Below are 23889 nucleotides of genomic sequence, written 5' to 3'. Positions count from 1 at the left end.
AATAATACAGTGGGAAAGAATAAACTGATCCACACTCATTCTGCTGGAATGAGTAAATTGAATTTGTGTTGATGTGAAACTTTGAAACTTTTGAGATGTTTAGAAAAAAAGTAAATGTCATGCCTCATTTAGAGACGTAAACTGAAAACATGGTGCTGGTAGTTACAGCCTGCGCCTGCACTCACCTGACACAAAGGCCACTTTCTCTCTCAGCACAGGCAGAACATCACACGCCTTAATCCCCTCACTCCTGAAAGACCCTGTAGACCAGAGAGAGAAAGAGAGAGAGAGACAAAGAGAGATTACTCAACATGCTTTCATCTTTAATCTCATTATCAGATTATTGCATTCCACCACAGCCATGCGCACAACAGGAGCAGCGCGAATCGAAATGTCAGGCTTGTACACGTCTGTGTGAACTTCGGTCCGTTCGAGACACCGAAAGCTCTTTTACATGAAAGGAAATGGAGCCGGAAAGTAACAGAAAAACTACTTCAAAGCAGGTGAAGGGAAGTGAGAAGAAGGCGAGAGAAGGAGTGAAGAAAGTGAGAAGAGAGGTGGGAGATTTAAGGATAGGAATCAGAAAAGCAGAAAGCAGCAGCACTGGCAGGTGTGATGATGGACAATGTTGTACAGGATGACACACAGAGCCGTGTATTGTGATGTGTGCACTGGCAGAGCAGCACAGACAGTGTGAGTGTGTGAGAGAGTGTGAGCGTGTGGATCATGTGACTGGTGGCTCAGTGTGGGTTTGGAGCTCAGCTGTGCTGCAGTCTGCTGACTTACCAAACAACCATCACTTACAAACTGTCCTGAACCCAGAGCACAAAAACACAACACGCTGCACGCTCAGCGCATCACACAGCTTACACACTTCATTTCACACTTTTACACACTTCATTTCATTATTCATTTTTTTTGTTTTTTAAGTTTTTTACATTGTGCTGCTGATTTTAGAGGTGAAAGTAACAACCTTTAACCTCCTTTACTTTCTATGAAAGTCAATGTAATTTAATGTCATTTTATTCCAAGACACACCATACAAATATAAAATAATACATTTCTGCATAACATGGCTTGAAAATGGGGTCCGTCTCAAATCCGACTAAAAACTCTATCGCAGAGTTTTTAGTTAAGACTGCAAATTCAGCCTCAGAATTCCACCTTCAAATCCACCTTCAAATCCAACTAAAATTAAGAGACCACTTCAGTTTCTGAACCAGTTTCTCTGATTTTGCTATTTATAGGTATATTTTTGAGTAAAATTAACATTAATGTTTTATTTTATAAACTACGGCAACATTTCTCCCAAATTCCAAATAAAAATATTGTCATTTAGTTAATTTATTTGCAGAAAATGAGAAATGGCTGAAATAACAAAACAAAAACAAAAAGACGCAGAGCTTTCAGATTTCAAATAATGCAAAGAAAACAAGTTCATATTCATTAAGTTTTAAGGGTTTATAAATCAATATTTGGTGGAATAACCCTAGTTTTAATCACAGTTTTCATGCATCTTGGCATCTTCTTCTCCACCAGTCTTACACACTGCTTTTGGATCTTACACACTGCTACACACTGTTCTTACACTCTGCTTTTTCCTAGTGCTTTTTCCAGCGCTGTATATAATACTCATATTACATATTATTTGAATTAACACTTATTTTCAGACTTCTCTGACTGTATTTGTCTCATTCTTTATGAGATAATATCATCTTTTGCAGGATTATCTTGCTCATGTAACTGTTTTTGACTCAAAATCTTCATTCTGAAAACACATAGAATGCTTCAGAATACACAACCCAATAGACACACTCAAATTTATCTAGAACAAAATTCCACTACTGTGAAGTTTCTTTCTTAATCAATGCATTAAATAGATGTATTTTAAGTGCCAGGTGTATTGGCAATATTGGAAAGCCTAATGCATTTGGGACAAAAGTACTTTGTATGGAATTTTCCTGCACATGTGGAATATCTTTAGTGATGAAATCACACACACACATGTTTAAACAAACAGTGACTCATACACTACAGACGACCACAAAATTTAACAAACCCGCGCAGCGTTTTTTTGTGTGCTTGTATAAAAGCGATGGGGCGCAGGCAGCGGGAGGATGGAATGCTTCCCGTTTTGTTCTGTTTTAAGATGACAAAAGCTGTTTCCTCCCAGCAAAGCATCATCTACTCCAGCTGTGGAGGAGTCTGCCACTAATACAGCTCTACAGAGTGCAGTAAATCTCTCTCTCTCTCTCTCTATCGTTACCTCTCGACCTTCCTCTTGCCTTCTCTATCTCTCATCTCCCATCTCTCTCTCACTCTCTTCTTTACTTCTTTACTACATACTATGCCTCTTCCTTCCTTTCTGTCTAGGTTCCATGCTTTTCTCATCTATCTCCTTATCTCTCCGTCCAACAGTCTCCCACCACTCTCTCTCTCTCTCTCTCTCTTTCTCTCTCTCTCTCCCGTTACCTCTCGACCTTCCTCTTGCCTTCTCTATCTCCCATCTCTCTCACTCTCTTCTTTACTTCTTTCCTACTTACAATGCCTCTTCCTTCCTCTCTGTCTAGGTTTCATTGCTTTCCTCATCTATCTCCTTATCTCTCTGTCAAACCATCCAACAGTCTCCCAGTCTCTCTCTCTCTCTCTCTCTCTCTCTGTCTCTCTCTCTCTCATTACATCTCAACCTTCCTCTTGCCTTCTCTATCTCTCACTCGCTTCTTTACTTCTTTACTTCTTTACTACATTCAATGCCTCTTCCTTCCTTTCTGTCTAGGTTTCATTGCTTTCCTCATCTATCTCCTTATCTCTCTGTCAAACCATCCAACAGTCTCCCAGTCTCTCTCTCTCTCTCTCTCTCTCTGTCTCTCTCTCTCTCATTACATCTCAACCTTCCTCTTGCCTTCTCTATCTCTCACTCGCTTCTTTACTTCTTTACTTCTTTACTACATTCAATGCCTCTTCCTTCCTTTCTGTCTAGGTTTCATTGCTTTCCTCATCTATCTCCTTATCTCTCTGTCAAACCATCCAACAGTCTCCCAGTCTCTCTCTCTCTCTCTCTCTCTCTGTCTCTCTCTCTCTCATTACATCTCAACCTTCCTCTTGCCTTCTCTATCTCTCACTCGCTTCTTTACTTCTTTACTTCTTTACTACATTCAATGCCTCTTCCTTCCTTTCTGTCTAGGTTTCATTGCTTTCCTCATCTATCTCCTTATCTCTCTGTCAAACCATCCAACAGTCTCCCAGTCTCTCTCTCTCTCTCTCTCTCTCTGTCTCTCTCTCTCTCATTACATCTCAACCTTCCTCTTGCCTTCTCTATCTCTCACTCGCTTCTTTACTTCTTTACTTCTTTACTACATTCAATGCCTCTTCCTTCCTTTCTGTCTAGGTTTCATTGCTTTCCTCATCTATCTCCTTATCTCTCTGTCAAACCATCCAACAGTCTCCCAGTCTCTCTCTCTCTCTCTCTCTCTCTGTCTCTCTCTCTCTCATTACATCTCAACCTTCCTCTTGCCTTCTCTATCTCTCACTCGCTTCTTTACTTCTTTACTTCTTTACTACATTCAATGCCTCTTCCTTCCTTTCTGTCTAGGTTTCATTGCTTTCCTCATCTATCTCCTTATCTCTCTGTCAAATCATCCAACAGTCTTCCACCACTCTCTCTCTCTCTCTGTCTCACTGTTTCTCTCTCTCTCTCTCTCTCTCTCTCTCTCTCTCTCTCTCGTTACATCTCGACCTTCCTCTTGCCTTCTATATCTCTCATCTCTCTCACTCTCTTCTTTACTTCTTTACTACATTCAATGCCTCTTCCTTCATTTCTGTCTAGGCTTCATTGCTTTCCTCATATATCTCCTTATCTCTCTGTCAAACCATCCAACAGTCTCCCAGTCTCTCTCTCTCTCTCTCTCTCTCTCTCTTTTACTGTTTCCCTCTCTCTCTCTTTTCTGTGCTGGTTTGCAGATCAGGTTCTTGGTGTCTTTAAACCTTTGACCTCGATGTCATAAAGCAGCGAAACCTCAGAGAAGGAGAGAGACAGAGAGAAAGAGAGTTATACAGAGAATGAGGAATCAAAATAGAGAGAGATAGAAAGACAACTGAAGAGAGAGAGAAAGAGAGAGAGAGAGAGAGAGAGAGAGATGAAAAGACATGTCATCTGCACTCTGCGGAATAAAGCCATCCAGAACTCACTCAGCGATTCCCTAAAGACTCTGAACTCCCCTCATGCGGAGAGGTGAAGACGTGCGGCTGGCTCAGAGCTCCACGCTAACGAACGACTGCATTAAAGAAATGAGACGCACCACGCTCCAACGAGGAGGAGGAAGAAAGAAGAGAGATATCACGTATAAAAGACTGACTCCATCAGCACTCACAGGAAACGATAATGCAGGGAGTGAGGGATAATATTAATGTGCACATGATTAGAAAGAGCTAACGAGGATAACGGCAGCTGTGATACGGACATATAAACCCGACCTCAGGAGTCGCTTACAGAGCCATGCAGCCATGCCTGCTTCCAATTACAACTTTTTTCGCCGGAAACACACACACACTTTAGGAAAAAGCATCTGCGCTCGGAAAAGTTTTCGCACATAGACAAAAGTATCGGGACACCTCATTCATTGTTGTTGCCAAAAACAAGTGTATTCAAAAGAAGAGTTTAATCTGCTTTTTTACCACCCTACCTCATCCCAACACCCCAACACAGTTCCACTGCTCCACAGCTCAAATTATTGGGAACATTGGGTGCTCTTTACCCCTCTAGTTAGCCAGGAACTAGACATGGTGTCAATAAATTCATGATTACCTGATACATGGGAGACTCCCATTCAATTGCAATATGTCTCTTCCTAGACTAGACAAGCTTTGAGTGTGCGTTTTAATGAAGTTGAATGCATTTATTAGAAGGATTGGCCACATGCATTGGGATATATATACAGTAATTAACACAATGATAGACTGATCTTTAAAGTTTTTAAAAGTTTTTTAAAAGAAAAAAAATGCATTCTGTCATTGCTGTGCCTGCTCTGGACTCAAACAAAGACTCCAATTCCCCTTACATTTACATTTACGGTATTTAGCAGATGCCCTTATCCAGAGCGACTTACAACAGTGCTTCGTTGTTTACTTCAAAATATCCATAGTTTGTAGGGACTAGGATCAAGAGCTACACAAAGCTTTATAATGTTTAGAATAGAACCCTAGCAATTATATATATATATATATATATATATATATATATATATATATATATATATATATATTATTTTTTTTTTAACTAAGTAAGAAATCTTTGAAAAGATGAATCTTCAGTCAGCGTTTGAAGACCGTGAGGGACTCCGCTGTTCTGACACCCAATGGAAGTTCATTCCATAACCATGGTCCTGCAGCACAGAGAAGAGTCGGGATGCTTGTTTCTGGTAAGTCTTGAGGGGATGGTGGGTCGAGCCGAGCCGTACTGGAAGCTTTAAGAACTCCTGGTACAAATCTGGCTTTGACTATCATTGCCATCAAGTAGGAAGGAGCTGGTCCGCTTTTGGCTTTGTAGGCCAGCGTCAGAGTTTGAAAGAGAGAATTTGATGCGGGGGGCAACAGGAAGCCAGTGGAGGGAACGCAGCAAAGGAGTCACATGACTGAACTTCGGAAGACTGAAGAGGAGTCAGGCCGCCGCATTCTGAACTAGTTGTAGGGGTTTTGTGGCTCGTGCTGATCACGTGACGCTATGGCGTTCCCGCTCCCCGAGCTTCTGATTGCCCACACCTGTCTGTCTTTGTATAAATGCTTCTGTTGTTTCCTCGCCGGGTATGGAATCTAGTTTTCTAGCTAAGTGTTTCTTTTGTTCGCTTCCTATTCTTACCAACTCATTTTGCCTTGCCCTTTCTATCATTTGTCTACCGTTGCCAAACCCTTTATCCTTTTTCTCTTGGATTTTCCTGTGTATGACCCTGTTTCCTGCTCACTCTGGTATGCTGTTTATTATTGCTGCCCTTTTGATACTGACCGTGCCTGTCTCTGACTACTTCTGCAAGTCTAATCCCTAATTGTTTAATTGATATCTGTGATTGTCTGTCCTTGGTTTGGCCTGCGTGACACAATCGGCCACCACATGCACACGATATGTTTGTGTTTAGAATTCACAATAAATATGCATTTACTGCAACAAAAAGTATAAAGAGGACAAAAAGATCTAAAACTGGGGCTGTAGATGATACAGTAAACAGCCATGGGAAAGTGCTAGCAATAATAAAAGCTAGCTGAAGCCATTTGGTCAATAATGGAAAGAGAAGTGGAGAAAATGAGCAACAATGAAAATAGTAATAGAGGAGAATAAAAACAGAAAGGCAGGAGCCATAGCACGGAGCAAAGATAAACAGAGTGAGAGATATGAAGAGGAATGAGCCTGACAAGAGTGCTCCGGCCAATCTCAGCCTAAGCCCTGGAAGTGTGTGTTTATTCAACACTCCTACAGTTCCCCATCGCTCGAAACCAGTGTGTGATCTGAGTTAAAAGCTTATTTTATCCTAACCAGCCCCACGAGGCACTAAGCTATGACCTGGTGTCAGCAGAGTCAGAATGGGCGACATATGGAGAAGGGGTTAGTGAGTCTGTCTGAACCCAGTAGAGATAGATTACTCGCTCACTATCACTGTTAGCTTAAGTAGAGCAGCGGCGGAGCAGCAGTACACTCTCTTATAGAGCTTAAAGCCCTGAACTGAGACAGTTACACTAAAACAAAATCAAACAACTCTATCCAGCAGTGATAGATGACTCAGAATTAAAGGAGAGGTTTAGCGGAAAATCTATTGAACCTGACTTAGCACTTCACTAAAGACATACATTCCAGGTGCAGTCCATCAATCTAGACATTTCTGATACCTGAGTTTCTGTTAGTCTAGAGATGCTAACAGTGTTAACAATCACTGGACATGGATTGGGACTATTACCAATCTTAACTCTGTAAATTTATGTTAGTTTTTTTTTAATCTAGTGAAATGCTATACTAACAAAACAAATCAAAAACTAAAGTCACTAAAGTGTTCTAAACCATATACCTTTTTTTTGCCAAGAACCTGGATGTGTTTTAAACTGGTTGAGAGACGTTTTTGGATGTGCATTAACACAGATAGTTTGGTACCAGTTAGAGCTGGGCAATTAATCGATTTTATCGATTAATTCGAATTTACAGTTGTTGACGATGTGTTTTTATGAAAATCGATTTTCTCTGAGTTTTAATAGTCATTTAGCGACTTCTAGCGACTTTTAGGAGATTTTATTAGGGGAAAAAAATCGATTTAAATCGAAAATCGGATTTTGTTTTTAAAAAACGAAGATTTTTTGGGGGGGCTATATTGCCCAGCTCTAGTACCAGTCTTGGGCCCTCTGCACACAAATGCGGATATTTTTAAAAAATGGCCTTCCGTCCACACAAGCTTTTTCAAAAACGCCTTCCAAGGTGGGGATTTTAAAAGCGCTTGGTTTGGTTCTGTTCTCTCTGTGATTTGTGGATTAATAACATGCTTACAGCCTAATTTAATGTTAATCTCACAATACCAAACACAGCGGAGGCACCAAAATGCGCTGCGTTCAGTTTTTTCTGATCCTTCTGTCCAGAGGTACAAACTTAAATGTGAACAGAGATTCTGGACCAGGCCTGAACAAACAAGCACCTGATGGGACAATTTAGAAAATTAAATAATACAATTTTAACATTTTTGAGTGGTAGAACGTTTACGTGTTGACAAGGATATTTTTTGAAAACGGTGCTAGAAAAAACAATGCGGATTTGTGTGGGTGGGGCCTAACTCCAGTGTTTTTGTTGTTAGCAGTGTTAGCATAGCATTCTCATTCTTGTTTATCCAACTGTGACTGATTTCAGTATGTGAATTTAAATGTTTCACCGAATCATTAATGCTTTAAGAGACCTACCATTAAAGCCTCAACAGATGAGCTGGTGCATCAAATTCAGTAAATTCAGTGTTTCTCGATATTTCTATTAAAAGCCTTACTGTTTTCCTGAGCATTCATTTTTCAGTTTCACACAAAACATAGATGAGCACGTAAATCTACCAATTACAGATGAGAGGCAGATGACGGACACACAAATGCACCAGTTAGACACAGCTAGAGACAGAAGGCGAGTTTCTCAACGATGGTTTATAATAACAAGACTACCATAAAAAACACTGGAACGCATTGAGTTTAATGTGCCTGCATGCTCGTCAACTCCCTGAAATCAACTTTTGCAACTTGGGATGTCTGCACTGACAACATATTCTAAAACAATTGATAGCATTATATAAATTACACCCAAAGCAGCTCACAACCTAAACTTAGTTTTATGAAAGCACTTCGAAGGCTTTGCTATTAAATAAAATTTATTATTATATTATTAAAATATAATAATAAAACAATCCATTTTTAAACCCTTAACAAGAATACTGGGTAAATACAAGGCGGAATAAAGTTCACTATGAACCTATGAAACACTAAACTGTCTAAGAAGAAGTAGACAGGCCATATGTATGTTCTCACAGTGAAACCCCAGAACCCAGCCTCAGATTGTGCCACGCTCATACAGAACAAATTGTAATTAACTGATTTTGTCACATGATAAAGACAAGAAGGCCCGAAAACAGCTGTGTTGTTAGCAAATATTGAAGCCAAGTGGTGCATTAATCTAAACACGAAGGAAGTTCAAGCCTTTTCCCAGAGGCTGAGATAAAGAGCAGCAAATACATCAGGAATTCTTCAGCTATGAATAAAAGAAAAAAAAGGAGAAGGAAAACAGCATAATGGCTTTCCGCTTTCTTGACGTTTGCTGAAAACCAGGCTATTTGTCTGCTTAATAATTCTGACTGGAATTCGGGGGGTACGCTCATCCATTATCACTCTGGTCTTTCATAAGCAGAAATGCAAAAGCAATTAACTTCATCAGAGCAGTCTGTTTCAGAAAGCTCAATCACTTCAGAAAGCAGAGGAAGTCAGAAAAAGCTCTTTATATGCACAGTGTGTGGAAGGGTGGGGAAGTTGAGTGAATAGGAAAGACTGAAAGGAAATAAAAGGGTGTTTTAAAGCGACAGTCTGTAAGTGTGGGGGTTTTTAAAATGTAGAAATTCATCCGGTAAGAATGTTTAACTTTTAAGCACTTTTAAAATGTGGATAGTGGTGTGGGTTTCTTTCAAAGTGGATGAATATGCTGCCCTCTTTAAGCTTGCCAGCTCGCTTCAGTTCTGTATCTGTGTGTGACTTAGTTTACTAGCGGACTAAGGTGCTACCACTATCATTAAGAGATTGCTGGTTTGAATCCTGGTTATGCAGCTTACCATCAGCTGCCGGAGCCCTGAGAGAGCTCAATTGGCTTTGCTCTGTCTGGATGGGTAGAGGCCACTCTTACCCATATCACTCCAAAGGGTGATGTCGATCAGCACAAGGTGTCTGTGAGCTGATGTATTGGAACGGAGTCGCTGCGCTTTCCTCCGAGTGTGCTGGCTACTAGTGCACTTGTTCGAAAAGAGGCGGTGGCTGACTTTAGCAATAGGGGGAGTCCTAATGAGTGGGTTGGGTAATTGGCCTTGTAAATTGGGCCTATTCTAATATCTCATCATCAACAGTATATCCGTTAGTACTAGCGCCATTAGCAGCACTGCTATTGCTTGGGTAACCAGCACAAGCTGCTGGAAAGAAAACTTGGCCAGACCAATTTCTGTGAAAACCTACCAGACCACTTCTTTTAAAATGTTTTATAATATACTGTATTTAACTTTGCGGGAATGGTCACAGAAGCACAATCCTGCCATTTGTTCTAATATTTTTTATTCTAACACTCAGAAATACAACTGCTTTCAATTGAATAGATCTTAAAAAATATTAAGGACTGAGGCTTTAATAGAAAAGGGTTTAACTGAGCATTACAGAGTTTATTCTGCATTATTCCACTTTGTATTTAAAGTGGGTTTCCATTGCACAAGGCCAGCAGTGTTAACAAACTGATAGCAAGGCTTTAAGTAGCCTAATTAGTTTTGTGGGTTCTAAATAATTGCTTGAATTAGCTGCTTCGACCGACATGTGCCTTGCCGGTGTGTGTGTGTGTGTTTGTGTGTGTGGTGTGGAAGGAGAGAAACAATGTTGAATTTAACAAGCAATTAAGTTCACATGTGCAACACGCAGCAACACGAGCAGTGACTGTGCAGCAGTCGTTTGTGGCAGGGGCTGGGTAGTGTGCTGTAACACTAATCTCCCATTAGCGCTGACACATGGTGGCTTGTGAAAAAAAAAAAAAAAAAAAACTTGTTGAATTTGCGAATGAGAAATGAATCCATTAATGAAGATACACTATGCAAATGATATCTTAATTAGTTGGTTCCAGCTAACGAGAAACCAACAAATGAGAGCAAACGTCCCACAGCGATGTAATCTGGAGAAATAGACAATGTCTTATCACTCGGCAGCACACACACACACACACACACACACACACACACACACACACACACACACACGCACACATACAGATTTCCTGCAATAAAGTACCCTGCCTTCTTTTCTTCAGAACCCCTCCACCCCCTGTCGTCAAGGGGACCGTTACCCTTAGCAACGCATCTACAAAAGAAACCAGGTCAAGCCCCTCCCACTAAGATAAACCACGCCACTCAGCTCAGTCTTCCTTTCACCACACAGAGCCAATTTTAAATAAATCCAATATTTTTCCAAAATGTACTCTATAGCAAAATGCAGAAAAATCATATTTTAAGGCAAAAAACACTTTCTGAACACAGTCCCAGTTCTGCTTACTGTGCTGCTGGAGGAGTAGACGAACCCTGCTCAGATGTCTTGCATCTGACAGACAAAGGGGAGAAAGTGTGTGTGTGTGTGTGTGTGTGTATGGAGGGGGGTAATCCACAACCAACCGCAACTGGGAATAAACCCTCTTAATGATACATTATCTTACGAGTCATAGTATTGTAATAACCAATAATATTACATTTTGCATTTATTAAGTTAATAAGCGTTTTTTTTTTCATAAATTTTGTGGTGGTCTCTAGTATATATGAATAAATGCCCTGTATATGATTTTTGTAAAAATAATAATAATAATAATAATTGCTCCGGTGCTCCTGTTTCAGGCTGTTTTAGTTCAGTGGAGGAGTGGGTGAAAGAACGACAGGATTTTGGCTCTTACTCATGAATATTCATTACATGTAAACGTCTCGCCTCTGATTGGCTAACCGCACTGTGATGTTTACTTCACGACTTTGTGATAGGTGGTCGCAAGCCAATGTGTGCGAGGCCATGAATGTGACCTATTGTATTTTAAAAAGAGCAGGTACTTAATTCTTTCTAGCAAAATTTTTACATCTTCAAAAATCACTAGTAAAAAGCAATATAAGGCAAATACAATGGCTCCTTTTGGAAAATATATACAATGCTGGGCTGACTGGAGAAAGAAGAATGCGCCTGGAACTGCATTGTGGAAACTAGGCAGCCAAAAAAGGAGAGCAAAAGCCAACTGGAGAAGGGAGAAGAACTAACTAGGTGCTAGGCAAGCAAATACTAGCCTAGGCTAAAAGCTAACCCAGATGAATGGCTACAATGTTTTTAGTTAGCTATACACAGACTACACTGTGAGGACCCTGTAATATTATACAGTGAATATAAACTAGCCAATACAATTATTGTCATTTTTTTCCTTAAAAGATTAATCAGTAACAAATGTAAGTGTCTGAAATGTCCAAGTGTCCAATTTCCAAACACTAGTCTGTAGCTGACCAAAATGTCCATCTCTACCACACTAATGATGTTGGTAAATTACCTAGCTATGGTAAGCAACCTTACTGAAGCTCAGTGATTACCTGTTCAGCAAAAAAATAGCCACCTCACCCATTTCCATGGCTGCAGAACACTGTTTGTGTGCTGTTGTTTTTTTACTTGGCAACCTGGGGTGTGAACATAAAACTCAGGGAATGGCAGTGGGAAGATTTAGAGGCCACAACCAACACAGATTACTGTGACGTACCACGCAGTTCAAGTAAGAAAATACTGGCTGAGGCTCTACTGACCAGAGCAGCCATTGCTTTAACTCAGCATGTTTCATTAATATCTGATGATACATCCTGATTATATTATGAGTTACCACCATAGACCACCATAAAGTCACATCTTTATAAATTAGAAACCTAAGACCAACTTAAAATAGGAAAGAAATACATTCTATGACATAATTAAATGACACTAAAAGTGCATGAAATAGAATTCAAACAAAACCAGCAAACTAACAAACCCAACAAATTCACATCTCCATTCAGCCTCAATAAATCTGAACACCAGGGCCACAGATTCCCCTGAACAGATGGCCCAGTGCCACTCCTTAAGCATCCTATATGTTGAGTCCATCACAACATGTGTTTCTTTATTCTTCTCATATGTATTATATTATGTGCACATAAATCTATAAGACATTTCACGTCTGCAGCAGCAGCTGACATTCAGTCCAGTCCAGAATGGTGGAAGCAGATGAGTCTTATACTAATACTTCTTCATCTCCAGGGTGACCACTCCTCTGAATAAAAACATGTTTCAGCTGTGTGGAGTACTCATCTGTTATTTCTGTTATTTAGTGTCACACACTTCATTTAGTAAGTTAATAATCCTCGCAATTCCCATCGTTTTCATCGTTCCAGAGAATGCTTTGATACATTGGAAAAAATATGTTAATGTTACTCTTTAATAGCACTATGAAGGAGCATTGAAAGTACACTCAAAACACTCTGGCACTCAAAAATGTAGTTACACAAATGAAAGCTTGCTGTAGGTTTATTTTAGCAAATAAATTCTATCAAAAATGTCGATTTTGGTGCTCCGAGCGGACAAGCGGACTAAGGAGATGCTACTATGATCCAAAGATTGCTGATTCATGGTGCTTGGCATCAGCAGTCAGAGTCAGAGAGAGGGCACAATTGGTCTTGTGTGATGTTGGTCAGCACAGGTGTCTGATAGCTTATGTAGCAGATACTTTGCATTAGGGCTACACAATATTGGAAAAAATTTACGTTGCAATGTTTATTTTAATTTTTTTCTGTTATATATCTCACTGTATTAAACAAAGCAGGACCTGTGAATTCACCAGCCCTGCACCCGCCCACATGCTGTCTCGCGTCAGAGATCTGTACCAACCTAGAGTTTTATAGAGTTTTATAGTCAGCCAATCACTAAAAAACCTGAGAAAACAGCAAAGCAACAATAATCAGTTCTTAATCTGACATTTGTATGGCCTTTTGAAAGGTAAATAAGAGCAGTTTTCTGCGATTAAATGCATAATTTTTGGCTGTAACTGTAAATATTTGAGAAAAACTGTGCCAAACTGAGGTTCATCTATGAAAAAACAGTGGCATTTTATTACAGTGCCATGCTGGAATTCAGTGAGCTCTTTAGATTGACCCATTCTTTCTTATGTGTAAGGGGACGGCTGTATGAATAACATAGCAATGGCACTGAATCAAACAATTCAGTTTCATTTTTAAGAGATTTTCCAAATACTTTTGTTTGTTTATTAAATGTGAATATACTGTTTGGTCTTACTTTGTAGAACAATTTGTATTTTCTTCACAAATGCAGCCTCAAACCTGGTAATCCTGACTGCAAGTAACTGTTAAAGTTATTCTGAAAATAAATGATGTAGTTAGTATACAGTTCTGGAAAAACATAAAAGACCACTTCAGTTTCTGAATCCTGAATCAGTTTCTCTGATTTTGCTATTTATAAGTATATGTTTCAGTAAAATTAACATTGTTTTTTTTTTTTCTGTAAACTACGGACAACATTTAGAGCAGAAAATAAGAAATGGCTCAGAGCTTTCAGACCTCAAATAATGCAAAGAAAACAAGTTCATATTCATAAAGTTTAAAGAGTTCAGAAATCAATATTTGGTGAAATAACCCTGGTTTTTAATCACTGTTTTCACGCATTTTGGCATTATGTTCTCCTCCACCAGTCTTACACACTGCTTTTGGGTAACTTTATGCCACTCCCGGTGCAAAAATTCAAGGTTTTTAGTTTGGTAAAATCAAAGTAACTCATAATTTTTACATGTTCTATATATTAACCCTTTATCAGCTGTATCTCTGAATTTAATCACTGGCTTTACTGATGCATTTGGTCTATCTGATGAATATCTGATGAGTGATGAGCTCATGGGTTGCTTAAGATGCATAAATCAAAACACAGCCTTTATACATCACATCTGTTAGTGTTGGTGTGCTGCAGCGGGAGTCACTGTGTTTAATCACGACTGTCTAATCACCCATCTGCACCTGCTGACCACCAGAATAATTAGTCTTTCTGATTCGGTGCTGTGCCGCTGGCTGGCATCACAGAGAGATGCCGGGGCTCCCTCTGTATAAACGCTCAGTCTGTCACCACTCCCTGAGCCCTGTCACAGGTCACAACGCTCTGCAGATCACTTCACACTCACAGTCTGTACACTAGCAGATTTGTGAAGAGACAATGTTATAGTATAGGGGGAAGTGGGGGGGATTTGTGCCAGTGGGGAAGTTGTGCCACCCCCTGTTTCTAGGGAACCACAGAAGAAATTGGTCATGTGAACACTAGGGGTGTGCCGTATCGTATCGTACGCAATAATATCACCTTTATTTTTGAATATCGTGAACGATATTATACCCAGAAATATCGTGCCATATCACCCACCCCTAATTATCACATCAGGTTACAACTTTTTTGATGTTTTTTAGCAAAAGAAAAATTCACACTGTTTTCATTTCCCATTATATATCTACTAGAGACAGATTAGATCTGTCCAGTATCATTTATTTTACTTTAATTCTGTATATATGGAAATATTTGGAGTGCATTATTATTAGTATCATGACATTCTGGATCATTGTTTTCTGTTACAAATCTGATAAAATTCTTGTATTTTTATAAATATCTCAGCTAGGGGTGTGCCATATAATATCGAAAGCAAATGATAAAATGTATTTTTTATTTTGTTGCAGTAGTTTATCCTTGAAATATTTTTTAATTCAGTGGTTTTCCTTTATCTCCAAGAGTATCGTTATCACGAAAATACCATGAAATATCGTGATATTATTTTAGGGCCATATCATCATCTAGTGACCACACATTTTTAAAAAGTCAGCCATTCAACTCATCCTGCAAAGAATAGAGCCTCATTGCATGAGAGGTAAGCACATTTAAGTTCAAAAAACTGTTTTTTTTTGCCTTTTAAAGTAAATTTTCTATGATCAAAGATTTTTGATTGTTGTCTAAACAGTTATAGACAAGTTTGAAAACACTTCACACATGTTTTAGTGCTTCCGTAAGCTACACTATGAGTCTATACAGGTAGCATGATGCTAGGCCAAAACTACGGTGGCCGAGAAAGCCCAACGCAGTGCAAATTGAAAAGCGCTGCAAAAGCAAAACAAAACACATCCATCAAAATTACAACACAGGCGCAGCAAATAGAAAAACGCGCTGCAAAAAGAAAAACGCGCTGCAAATAGAAAAACGCGCTGCAAATACAACCACAACACAACGGAAGTGAGTCACAACACAACGGAATTTTCCCGGGGGACCTTAAAAGATACTGTACCAGCTAAGCTGCGTCTTCAGTAACGTCTCGGACTTCACTATGTGTACAAAGGACAATAAGTGACAAACAAGGCGTTTTGTGAAGCAGAACTTTTAATAATATGCACACAACCGTGGTAATCACAGGTAATAAACATAACTTACTTTTCAGAAGCTTGTTTGCCATTTATTGTCCTTTGTATACAGCTGGTACAGCATCTTTTAAGGTCCCCCGGGAAAATTCCGTTGTGTTGTGACTCACTTCCGTTGTGTTGTGGTTGTATTTGCAGCGCGTTTTTCTATTTGCAGCGCGTTTTTCTATTTGCTGCGCTTGTTTAAGAAAATTGACCTTTGGTGTGCTTATGTCTCTTAATCATTTTCATCTCTTTAATATTAATCTACAAAGTAGAAAATCTATTAAATAAATAAATAAATAAATAAATAAAAACATTGAATGAGAAGGTGTGTCCAAAGGAATTAAGGTGTGTCATGAAGAAATTAAGATATTAAGAGATATGCTCAATTTGGCCTTTGATCTTGTATAGTAACTTTAAATAAACCTTAATTTAGTAATTGTGTATTGAATTTGTCTAGATTTTATATAGCATTACAGTTTCTGAGATCAGTATATACTGTTTTACTTCAGTAATCAATGGCACAACTTACCCCAATGTATTCTCTCCAAAGGCTCAACGTACCCCGCACTGGGGGCAAGTTGTGCCACGAGACCAAAAAGCTGTATTTCTTAAAATACTACATTTCAGATCCAAATAGACTGTTTCCAGGGATGCACCACATCCTGAAATATATGTACATATTTTAGTGCAAGCATTACTGTCATGGTCTCGCTTTAAAGTGACTTTAAGTAAAAACTGCCACAACTCACCTCACTCTCCCCTACCATACAATTAGCACAACACATTAACAGTGCACTGTTTAAAAAAAAAAGCTTGATTGTGCAGGATAAGTATTGTGTATTTTGATGAGTAGATGTTTTAATAGAGAGAAATGATGGAGAGAATAGAGAGAGTTTTTTTCCACATGGCGCAGCGCCAGTTACAGACAGCAGCAGCTGGTTTGAAAGCTCTCGAGTTTGAGAGGGAAATATATGCAAATGAAAGGTCAGAAAAAATTTCAGGCATGATTACACCCAACAGAAATTACACCGGGATCTCCCTCAGGCTCATACTGAGGACTGTTTGTCCCTGCATAACACACCAACACACACACACACACACACACACACACACACAGGGAAAACAGTGCGTAGCTATGAAGCTGTACTGCTTCTTTTTACAATAACTATTTATTCTTATGATATCAAAAGCCACTGTCTTCTACTTACAGCATCATATTACATATCTATTCAACATAAAACAGCTCTCTCTCTCTACACATGTCCACATATGATATCAATAATTTATTGAATACCATTATTATTCTCCTGATTCTCCTAATACAAAACAGCATAAGGGAGAGGGAGGGGTGAGGCAGTGAGGGGGAGATCAATTTACCACCATGAGAGTCAATACTGCCTTCAGCTACAATGCAATACTGTATTTCTGCCCACCAAAAACATCACACTTGAACATCTCAATGCATTATGAGAAGTGAGCAAATAAAACAGAACATATTAACATTCTTCAAAAAAAAACATAAGCAATCAATGCTAAGAATTCCAGGGGAGAGTACATAAAGTCTACTTTTCCTACTATAAGGAACTGGCAATTCAGGGGAAGTGTGGAGGTCAAGACGAGGTCACCAAAACACTTGTGTGCAGGTGAAAAAGGCAACTCAATGGAATTGTGGAATGTTTTTTTTTTCACAAACTACCAAAAATCCTCAATGCAAAGGTCAAACCATCTGTGGAAAGGTTGAAGCTCCAAGGAGAACAGCTTCCACAACAGAAAACTGATCCAAAATATTACTATAAAAACATACCTAAAGAGATTCAGACATCAAAGTAATTTAAGCTAAATATTGCAAAAAAAAAAATTTTACATATTACATAGACCTTAAGAAAGCTGTGCACAAAAGATATGTGCACAATAACATCTCAAAGATACTTTTCTTCTACAAGGAAAAGAAAAAAAAATCTTACTAACTGTAAGACCTTTATGTTTACAAGGTGTTTCGGGCCAAATAGTTTGCCCAAAATTTGCAATGTTTTTTTGTTTGTTTTAATCTTCAAGTAATCAAGCAATTTATGATCCTGCCAACATTTTGAAGCAATTTGAGCAGCCATCCACTGCAAATATATATAAAGGAAAACAAAATTGAAAGTGTGGCTGAGTGAAAATGAAGTGCCACAGTACGTGTAGAAAAAATGTGGGCCTCCTTTCACACAAAAATCTCCACACAGCTATAAAAAGAAACTAAAAACTTTCAAATTGTGTCTGTGCACCTGTAAAATCCCTAGGTATTTATATTTCTGGACAAAATACAGACAAAATGAACCGAGAACAGAAGAAGGCTTGAACAGAAGGCTTCATCCATATCCGTATTTAGCATTGAGCATAATTAAGTAACTAGGGGTCTTCAAGCAAAGCAGTGATTCTGACAAATAGGTTTATTTTAAATGAAGGTGGTTTAAAAAAGTAAAAAGAGCAAAAACAGCTGAGGGTGCACAATCATGAGAGCAGAATCATGTCGATGGCAGAAGATAAATGTTGTATATGTAATACGTAATATGTAATTTTCTTTATTAGGGATGTTTAAAATGTTAAAAATCAAAAGGAACAAATGTATGTTGCAAATTTAAAAGAGAAAAAAAATATATAGCAAATATATATGTGCTAAATATATATATATATATATATATATATATATATATAAATATATATATATATTCTTCTTCTAAGTCCATCCCACTCATAAAAACTTGTGCCAAAACTCAAAAGCAAAAGCAGAAGCAATAGAGAGATTCCAGAAGCAAAATTCTTTAACAGAAAAATAAAAATAAAAAATAACAATAATAAAAGCAAAGACTGGCAAAATCCAAACTAAAATAATTTTCAAATAACTGCAAATGATAATAAAGTATTTTTTCTCTTTTAATTTTTACATTTTATTTATTGCAGATTTTTATTTTATTTATTTATATTTTTTTTACGTAAAACTTTTGGCACAAAATTCACTCCATACAATATGGAGAAGATCATGGAACTGCAAAGAACGGCAAAGAAGACTCAAAACAATATGTAATAACATAATATGCTCACGCTGTTCTGAATTCATGAACAGTCATAGAGGAAGCTTCTCGTAATTAATTGCGTTCGGGATCCAAATTGACTTGCATCTGGATTCACCAGAGAAATAAATAGCTTTTGTGATCGAAAAACACGCCCATTAATTAGAACCCTCCGGCGGATTCCTCAGGAAAACAAAAGCCTGAAAACAAATGACTGCAACCCTGCTGAAGAAAAGCAAGCGGAGGGCCATTAGAACACAGCTGAAGCTCTTCTGAGGGCTCCTTGTCTGGCAGGGAGAGATAGCACAAGTATGTTATCTGGTTTGACAGCACATATGTGACCTCTCTCTCTCTCTTTTTCTTTCTCTTACTCTGTTATCTCACTGAAGCTACAACACGAGCACAGGTACTACATCTGCCAAAAGCAGGGTGATCAGCAAAAGCACGTAGAGGTGAGAGGTGAGGGGTGGGAGCCACACACACAGATACCCACAGACGCAGATGTGAGGAAAGACGAAAGACAACAGGACTGTAGGTAATCTTCTCCTCATAAATACCTGTCTTTCTGCTGGTGTTGATGGAGCGAGGCAGCATGCCCCTCTCAGCCTCCACAAAGCAGAAGCTGAACTACGACTCTCCAATACACGAGTCCCTCTCTCTCTCTCGACACAGCGCTCTCTATTGCTCTGTTGTTATTGATTGATAATTAGGCCCTGCCAATCAGGATGTGTGGGCGGGTGGGTGGGTGACATTGAAAATGAATTCACTGAGCATGCTTGTTTGTGTGTGTGTGTGGTTATAGACTCAATAAGTCATCACAAATCAGCCATTATATACAGTAGTTCACTAAAATGTTGTAATGCAGTTGATACAACATATTGGAGTGTCTGGGTAATACCAACATACTTTGGCTCTTTAATAAAACCAGTGTGTTATTTTTAACACAAAGACAGGATTAGGGGTGGGCGATATGTCTCTAAAATAATATCACAATATTTCAGGGTATTTTTGTGATAACGATATACTTGGCGATATAGGAAAACTAAAATAATTAATTCATTTCAGGAATGTAGTATAATAGTATAACAGTATAATCATGATGTGGCAAAATAAATAATATAGCATAAAATAATATAATGCAGCAAATAATATTGCAGAATATTTAGTGCATGCTCATAAACTGCAAACTAAAACAATTATACAATAAATACACCATAAATACACAATAAAGCTTCACAGTAAATAATAGACTACTTCTAAGACAGAACATCTCTATTATCACGATATGGATTTTTAATATTATGATATTTTTTATTGTCACGATATATTGTATATGTTATAATATTGCCCACCCCTAGACAGGATGCACTCCAAAGCATAGGTTCATCACTGACAGTGCTTCATGTGTGATGTGTACAGGGAATGTTTTTTTTTAATGTCAATAAAAATACAATTTATTTTTTCATTATTAAATTGACATCCTTACATTTTTCAACATGGATGAAAAATAAGCTTGTCAATATTAAAAAAAATTAGATAATTTTTTCCTTTTAACCTTGAACACCTTGTCCTTTGTGAAATATGTTCAAACGCCAGTTAAGCAGTTAAATTTCAAAAACGTCAACAATATTAGTACAAAACATGAAAAATGAAGAAGGAACCTAAACAGGTGGATTAAAAAGGCAGAAGGGTAAAAATAGCAAACTCACACATAAGCAGCAATGTGTGTGTGTTTGTGAGAGAGAGAGAGAGAGAGAGAGAGAGAGAGAGACATAATATTTTACCAGGATCTATAAAACAAAACAAAAAATATATGGCAGGACATTGGGGTCATATTAAAAATGAATGTGTTAAATTGTCCAGGTAAATTTCTTGCATATTGGAGCTCCAGTAATGCTCCTTCAGCAAGCAGTTTAAAAAGAGGTAGAGGCTGGCATGTATCAGAGAAGGCATGTGCTGGTCTTCCCTCCTACCCTCCTAGTGATGGGGAGGCCTTATGGGTGGATGGGGTAATTGCTCTTTCAAATTAGGTAAGAAACGGGCTAAAATTAGAAAAAAAAATGAGAAATCTGAGGTGCACACATTTTTAATCTGTAACCAAGTCAGAGAGGATGACACATCCATACACAAGTTAAAAATAAACTGGTCAACCAATTGGTGCTGAAGGGAGAGATAATCGACTCTCATCTATGCTAAGCTAAGGCCTAACAAACTGTTAAACTGAACTGAACTACAAAAGCGTGTATAAAGTTGCACAAACTCACCACAAAGCCAGACACACATAGACATAGACAACTGAACACTGTGTTTAAATCCCACACACTGCTAGTACACACATCACATTTTCGCCAACGGTAGAATGGCATTTAAAATAAACTATATCCACTCAGCTCTGAGGCTGATGATGGGGTGATTTAGTAAATTGCACTAGTTTTTGTGGAGCCCACGGCTTTTTATCAGAGCCTGGCACTTTAGCTTCAACAAAAACCTAGCAGGTACCCCCCTCCTCCTGTCCTTTAAACCATTTTGGACAGTGACAATACTGAGCAATACATCCCCAGCACCTGCTGTTCCCATCGCCATGTCTGCTTCTACAATCTATACTTCTACCCAGAAATCAATGCCACAGTCAGAACTGACCGTGAGCTTGTGGATTTCCATCTGTCTGTGTGTACACTTTTATTTCTGTGTGTGTGTGTGTGTGTGTGTGTGTGTGTGTAGTCTCGGGACCTCTAAACTAGATACAGCAGCAGATGGAAATCGACTGATCCCTGATCGATGATAGAATTAACCACATGGGATGCCTCTCTTCACCACACACACATTGAATTTTACTTAATCTCTAAACTAGGGGACTCCTAAAAACTCTAAAACTATCTCTAATCTTAATCTCAGTATTCAAATTAGTATTTATTAGTGTTTAAAAGTGGAAAACAAAAGTCATTTGTGTCTTTTATTTTGTAAAAGGTGCTGTGGATTAAAAAAAAAATCACATTTATTATGTTTCATGTGCTGTTTCATACGACCAAGATTGGAAAATGACCTAAATCTTGCCCTCAGAACCTTAAGTTGTAGAGCACATTTTTAAGTTACCCAGAGTTAATAAACATGACTTGTGATTGTTACTGTTAGTTACTGTTAATATGGTATAGGAAAAAGCAGGGAAGAGCGACTAGATTCAGAAATTAAACCACAAACAGGTCCATAATCAACTTTATTGCTTGTTTTTCAGGTCAAAAAACATCAAACATGGCACTTACATGGGCATTATTATATTTCTTCACCCTCCTAGCCAAGATATACCAGGAACTTATGTCAAAAAAGACATATTTCAGCACAGCACAGTTGTTATCAATCAACTTTTTATGCAAAATTGCTGTGGAGATTGAAGGTTGGATTTGGTGGGTAGCCAGCATGCCAAATTTCCTGTGATAGTGATGTTGGACAAGGCCAGTAGCCCCCATGCCATCCATGTTTGATAGCCAGTGTGCTGAAGATATGGTGGAATTGATGAAGCAGCCCAGTAGCCAGCGTGCTAACACCACAATAGCAATGTTAATGAGGCTGTTAGCCGCTATGATAATGCCTCTATAGCAATGTTGAGCCAACATGGTATTGCTTCTGCTGCTATTACTACAGACCCATTTCATCCCCTGTCCATACTACTAGGTGTCCTGGTTCTTGTTAGGTTGGGGGGGCTCACTCCAAACAGAGGACTGAGAATCAATGACAAGACGGTGGCACAAGCAACCAAAGAAACCAACAAAAGTCAGTATTTTAGTTGTTCATCTCAGTAGCTAGCTAGTTGGTTAACTTTCTCGTTCCAGCTTAAATGGTGGAACAGATGGCAGAGGTTGCGGCATTTAAGGTGGAATGGAATTCAGCTACTCATTACAGAGGAATTAAAGAATGGGCAATAGTAATTCATTGCTTTTTTTAAAGACATATGATGCCCTAAATATAACTTGTTAGACAGCAACTAGGTTTAAGCCATCAGGGGGGGGAGATTTCTCCCCTTCCTTTTGTAACTCTTTTCCAAGGGGAAGAGTAACACTCAAAAACAAAGGGTATGGGCACAAAAGAGAAATGGGATCAGGTTTTTGACTCACACATAAATGCCATAGTAGGTTTATGAACCGTTTTCCTTTAAAATAATCTTTCAAGGAGACCCAATTTCAGCTAACCTCAGACTACAACCCTTTTGTTTTGCAGCACTCATACTTATTAGCTTCATGCTAAGATATAGCTCTCAGGTTGTCAACAGGCAAAAAAAACCTTTCCTCTAGGCAAACGAGAGCCAGTTTTTCCCCATGCGCTTTTCTAAAAAGGATGTCAGTCAGAAAGCGAGACTGCCTCTTCTAGGCCAGCTTGCCAAAAATGAACACTTTTGGCCTGGATTGCTGGGGATGCAGACGAATAGAGCAATCTGGAGGAAATCATTAATGAAAGAGGATGAGCTCAGGGCCACAAGAGCATCCGAATGGACCAACGCTTAGAAGCATTACCTCTGAGTGTCTCTTAATAGCATTTGTGTGCGCGTGCATGCGTGCGCCTGTTTAGGTGTAGGTGCTAAAGCGGCTTCTCCAGAGACTGAGAGGCTGAAATGCAGCCTCTATGGAGAGATCTCTGGAGGACCTCTTCACAGCAGCGAGCGAACAGCACTCGCCGATACACTCCATTTAGTCTGTGTACTAACCGGCAAACACACACACACACACACGTGCGCCAGTCCTGCGGCCAAACACGCACAGCTCTCCTCAGCTCACACACCACGGCTAATTTCAAATGAATGCTCAGCCAGTCAAAAAAAAAAAAAAAAAGAAGTGGGTGTTGCCTTTGATAATCCTGTTCTGATTGGAGTTTGATTTGGGGGGCTGTGGGGTCTGGCTGCTTTTGAGAGAGAGCGGGTGTTCACAGATGAGCCTGAAGTTGGTGTGCAAAAGGGTTTATAAATGAGGCACACATGCATCTGATCTTCAAAGCCAAGAGAAATCAGAGAGTCTGATAGCTAATTTATGATGGGGAACGGGGAGGACTAAATGAGTGAATAAGTGAGTGAGTGAGTGAGAGAGAAAAAGAGAGAGAAATACAGATATTTGTGTGCTTTTGATGATTCA

The 23889-nt window shown here is 38.8% G+C and overlaps 1 protein-coding gene across 2 annotated transcripts in view; it reads right to left on the bottom strand.

Annotated features, from left to right (window-relative positions):
* The window catches only part of kalrna (kalirin RhoGEF kinase a), a 320295-nt gene that overhangs the window by 192567 nt on the left and 103839 nt on the right, over nucleotides 1-23889 (bottom strand). For both annotated transcript variants that reach the window (XM_007253494.4, XM_049485020.1), the window contains exon 2: nucleotides 186-260. In XM_007253494.4, the coding sequence (XP_007253556.3) occupies nucleotides 186-260 (75 nt within the window). The remainder of the gene's footprint in view (nucleotides 1-185; nucleotides 261-23889) is intronic.

The sequence above is a fragment of the Astyanax mexicanus genome, chromosome 11, assembly GCF_023375975.1.
Source record: "Astyanax mexicanus isolate ESR-SI-001 chromosome 11, AstMex3_surface, whole genome shotgun sequence".
Taxonomy (NCBI): domain Eukaryota; kingdom Metazoa; phylum Chordata; class Actinopteri; order Characiformes; family Acestrorhamphidae; genus Astyanax; species Astyanax mexicanus.
This window is presented reverse-complemented; position numbering and strand designations above follow the sequence as displayed.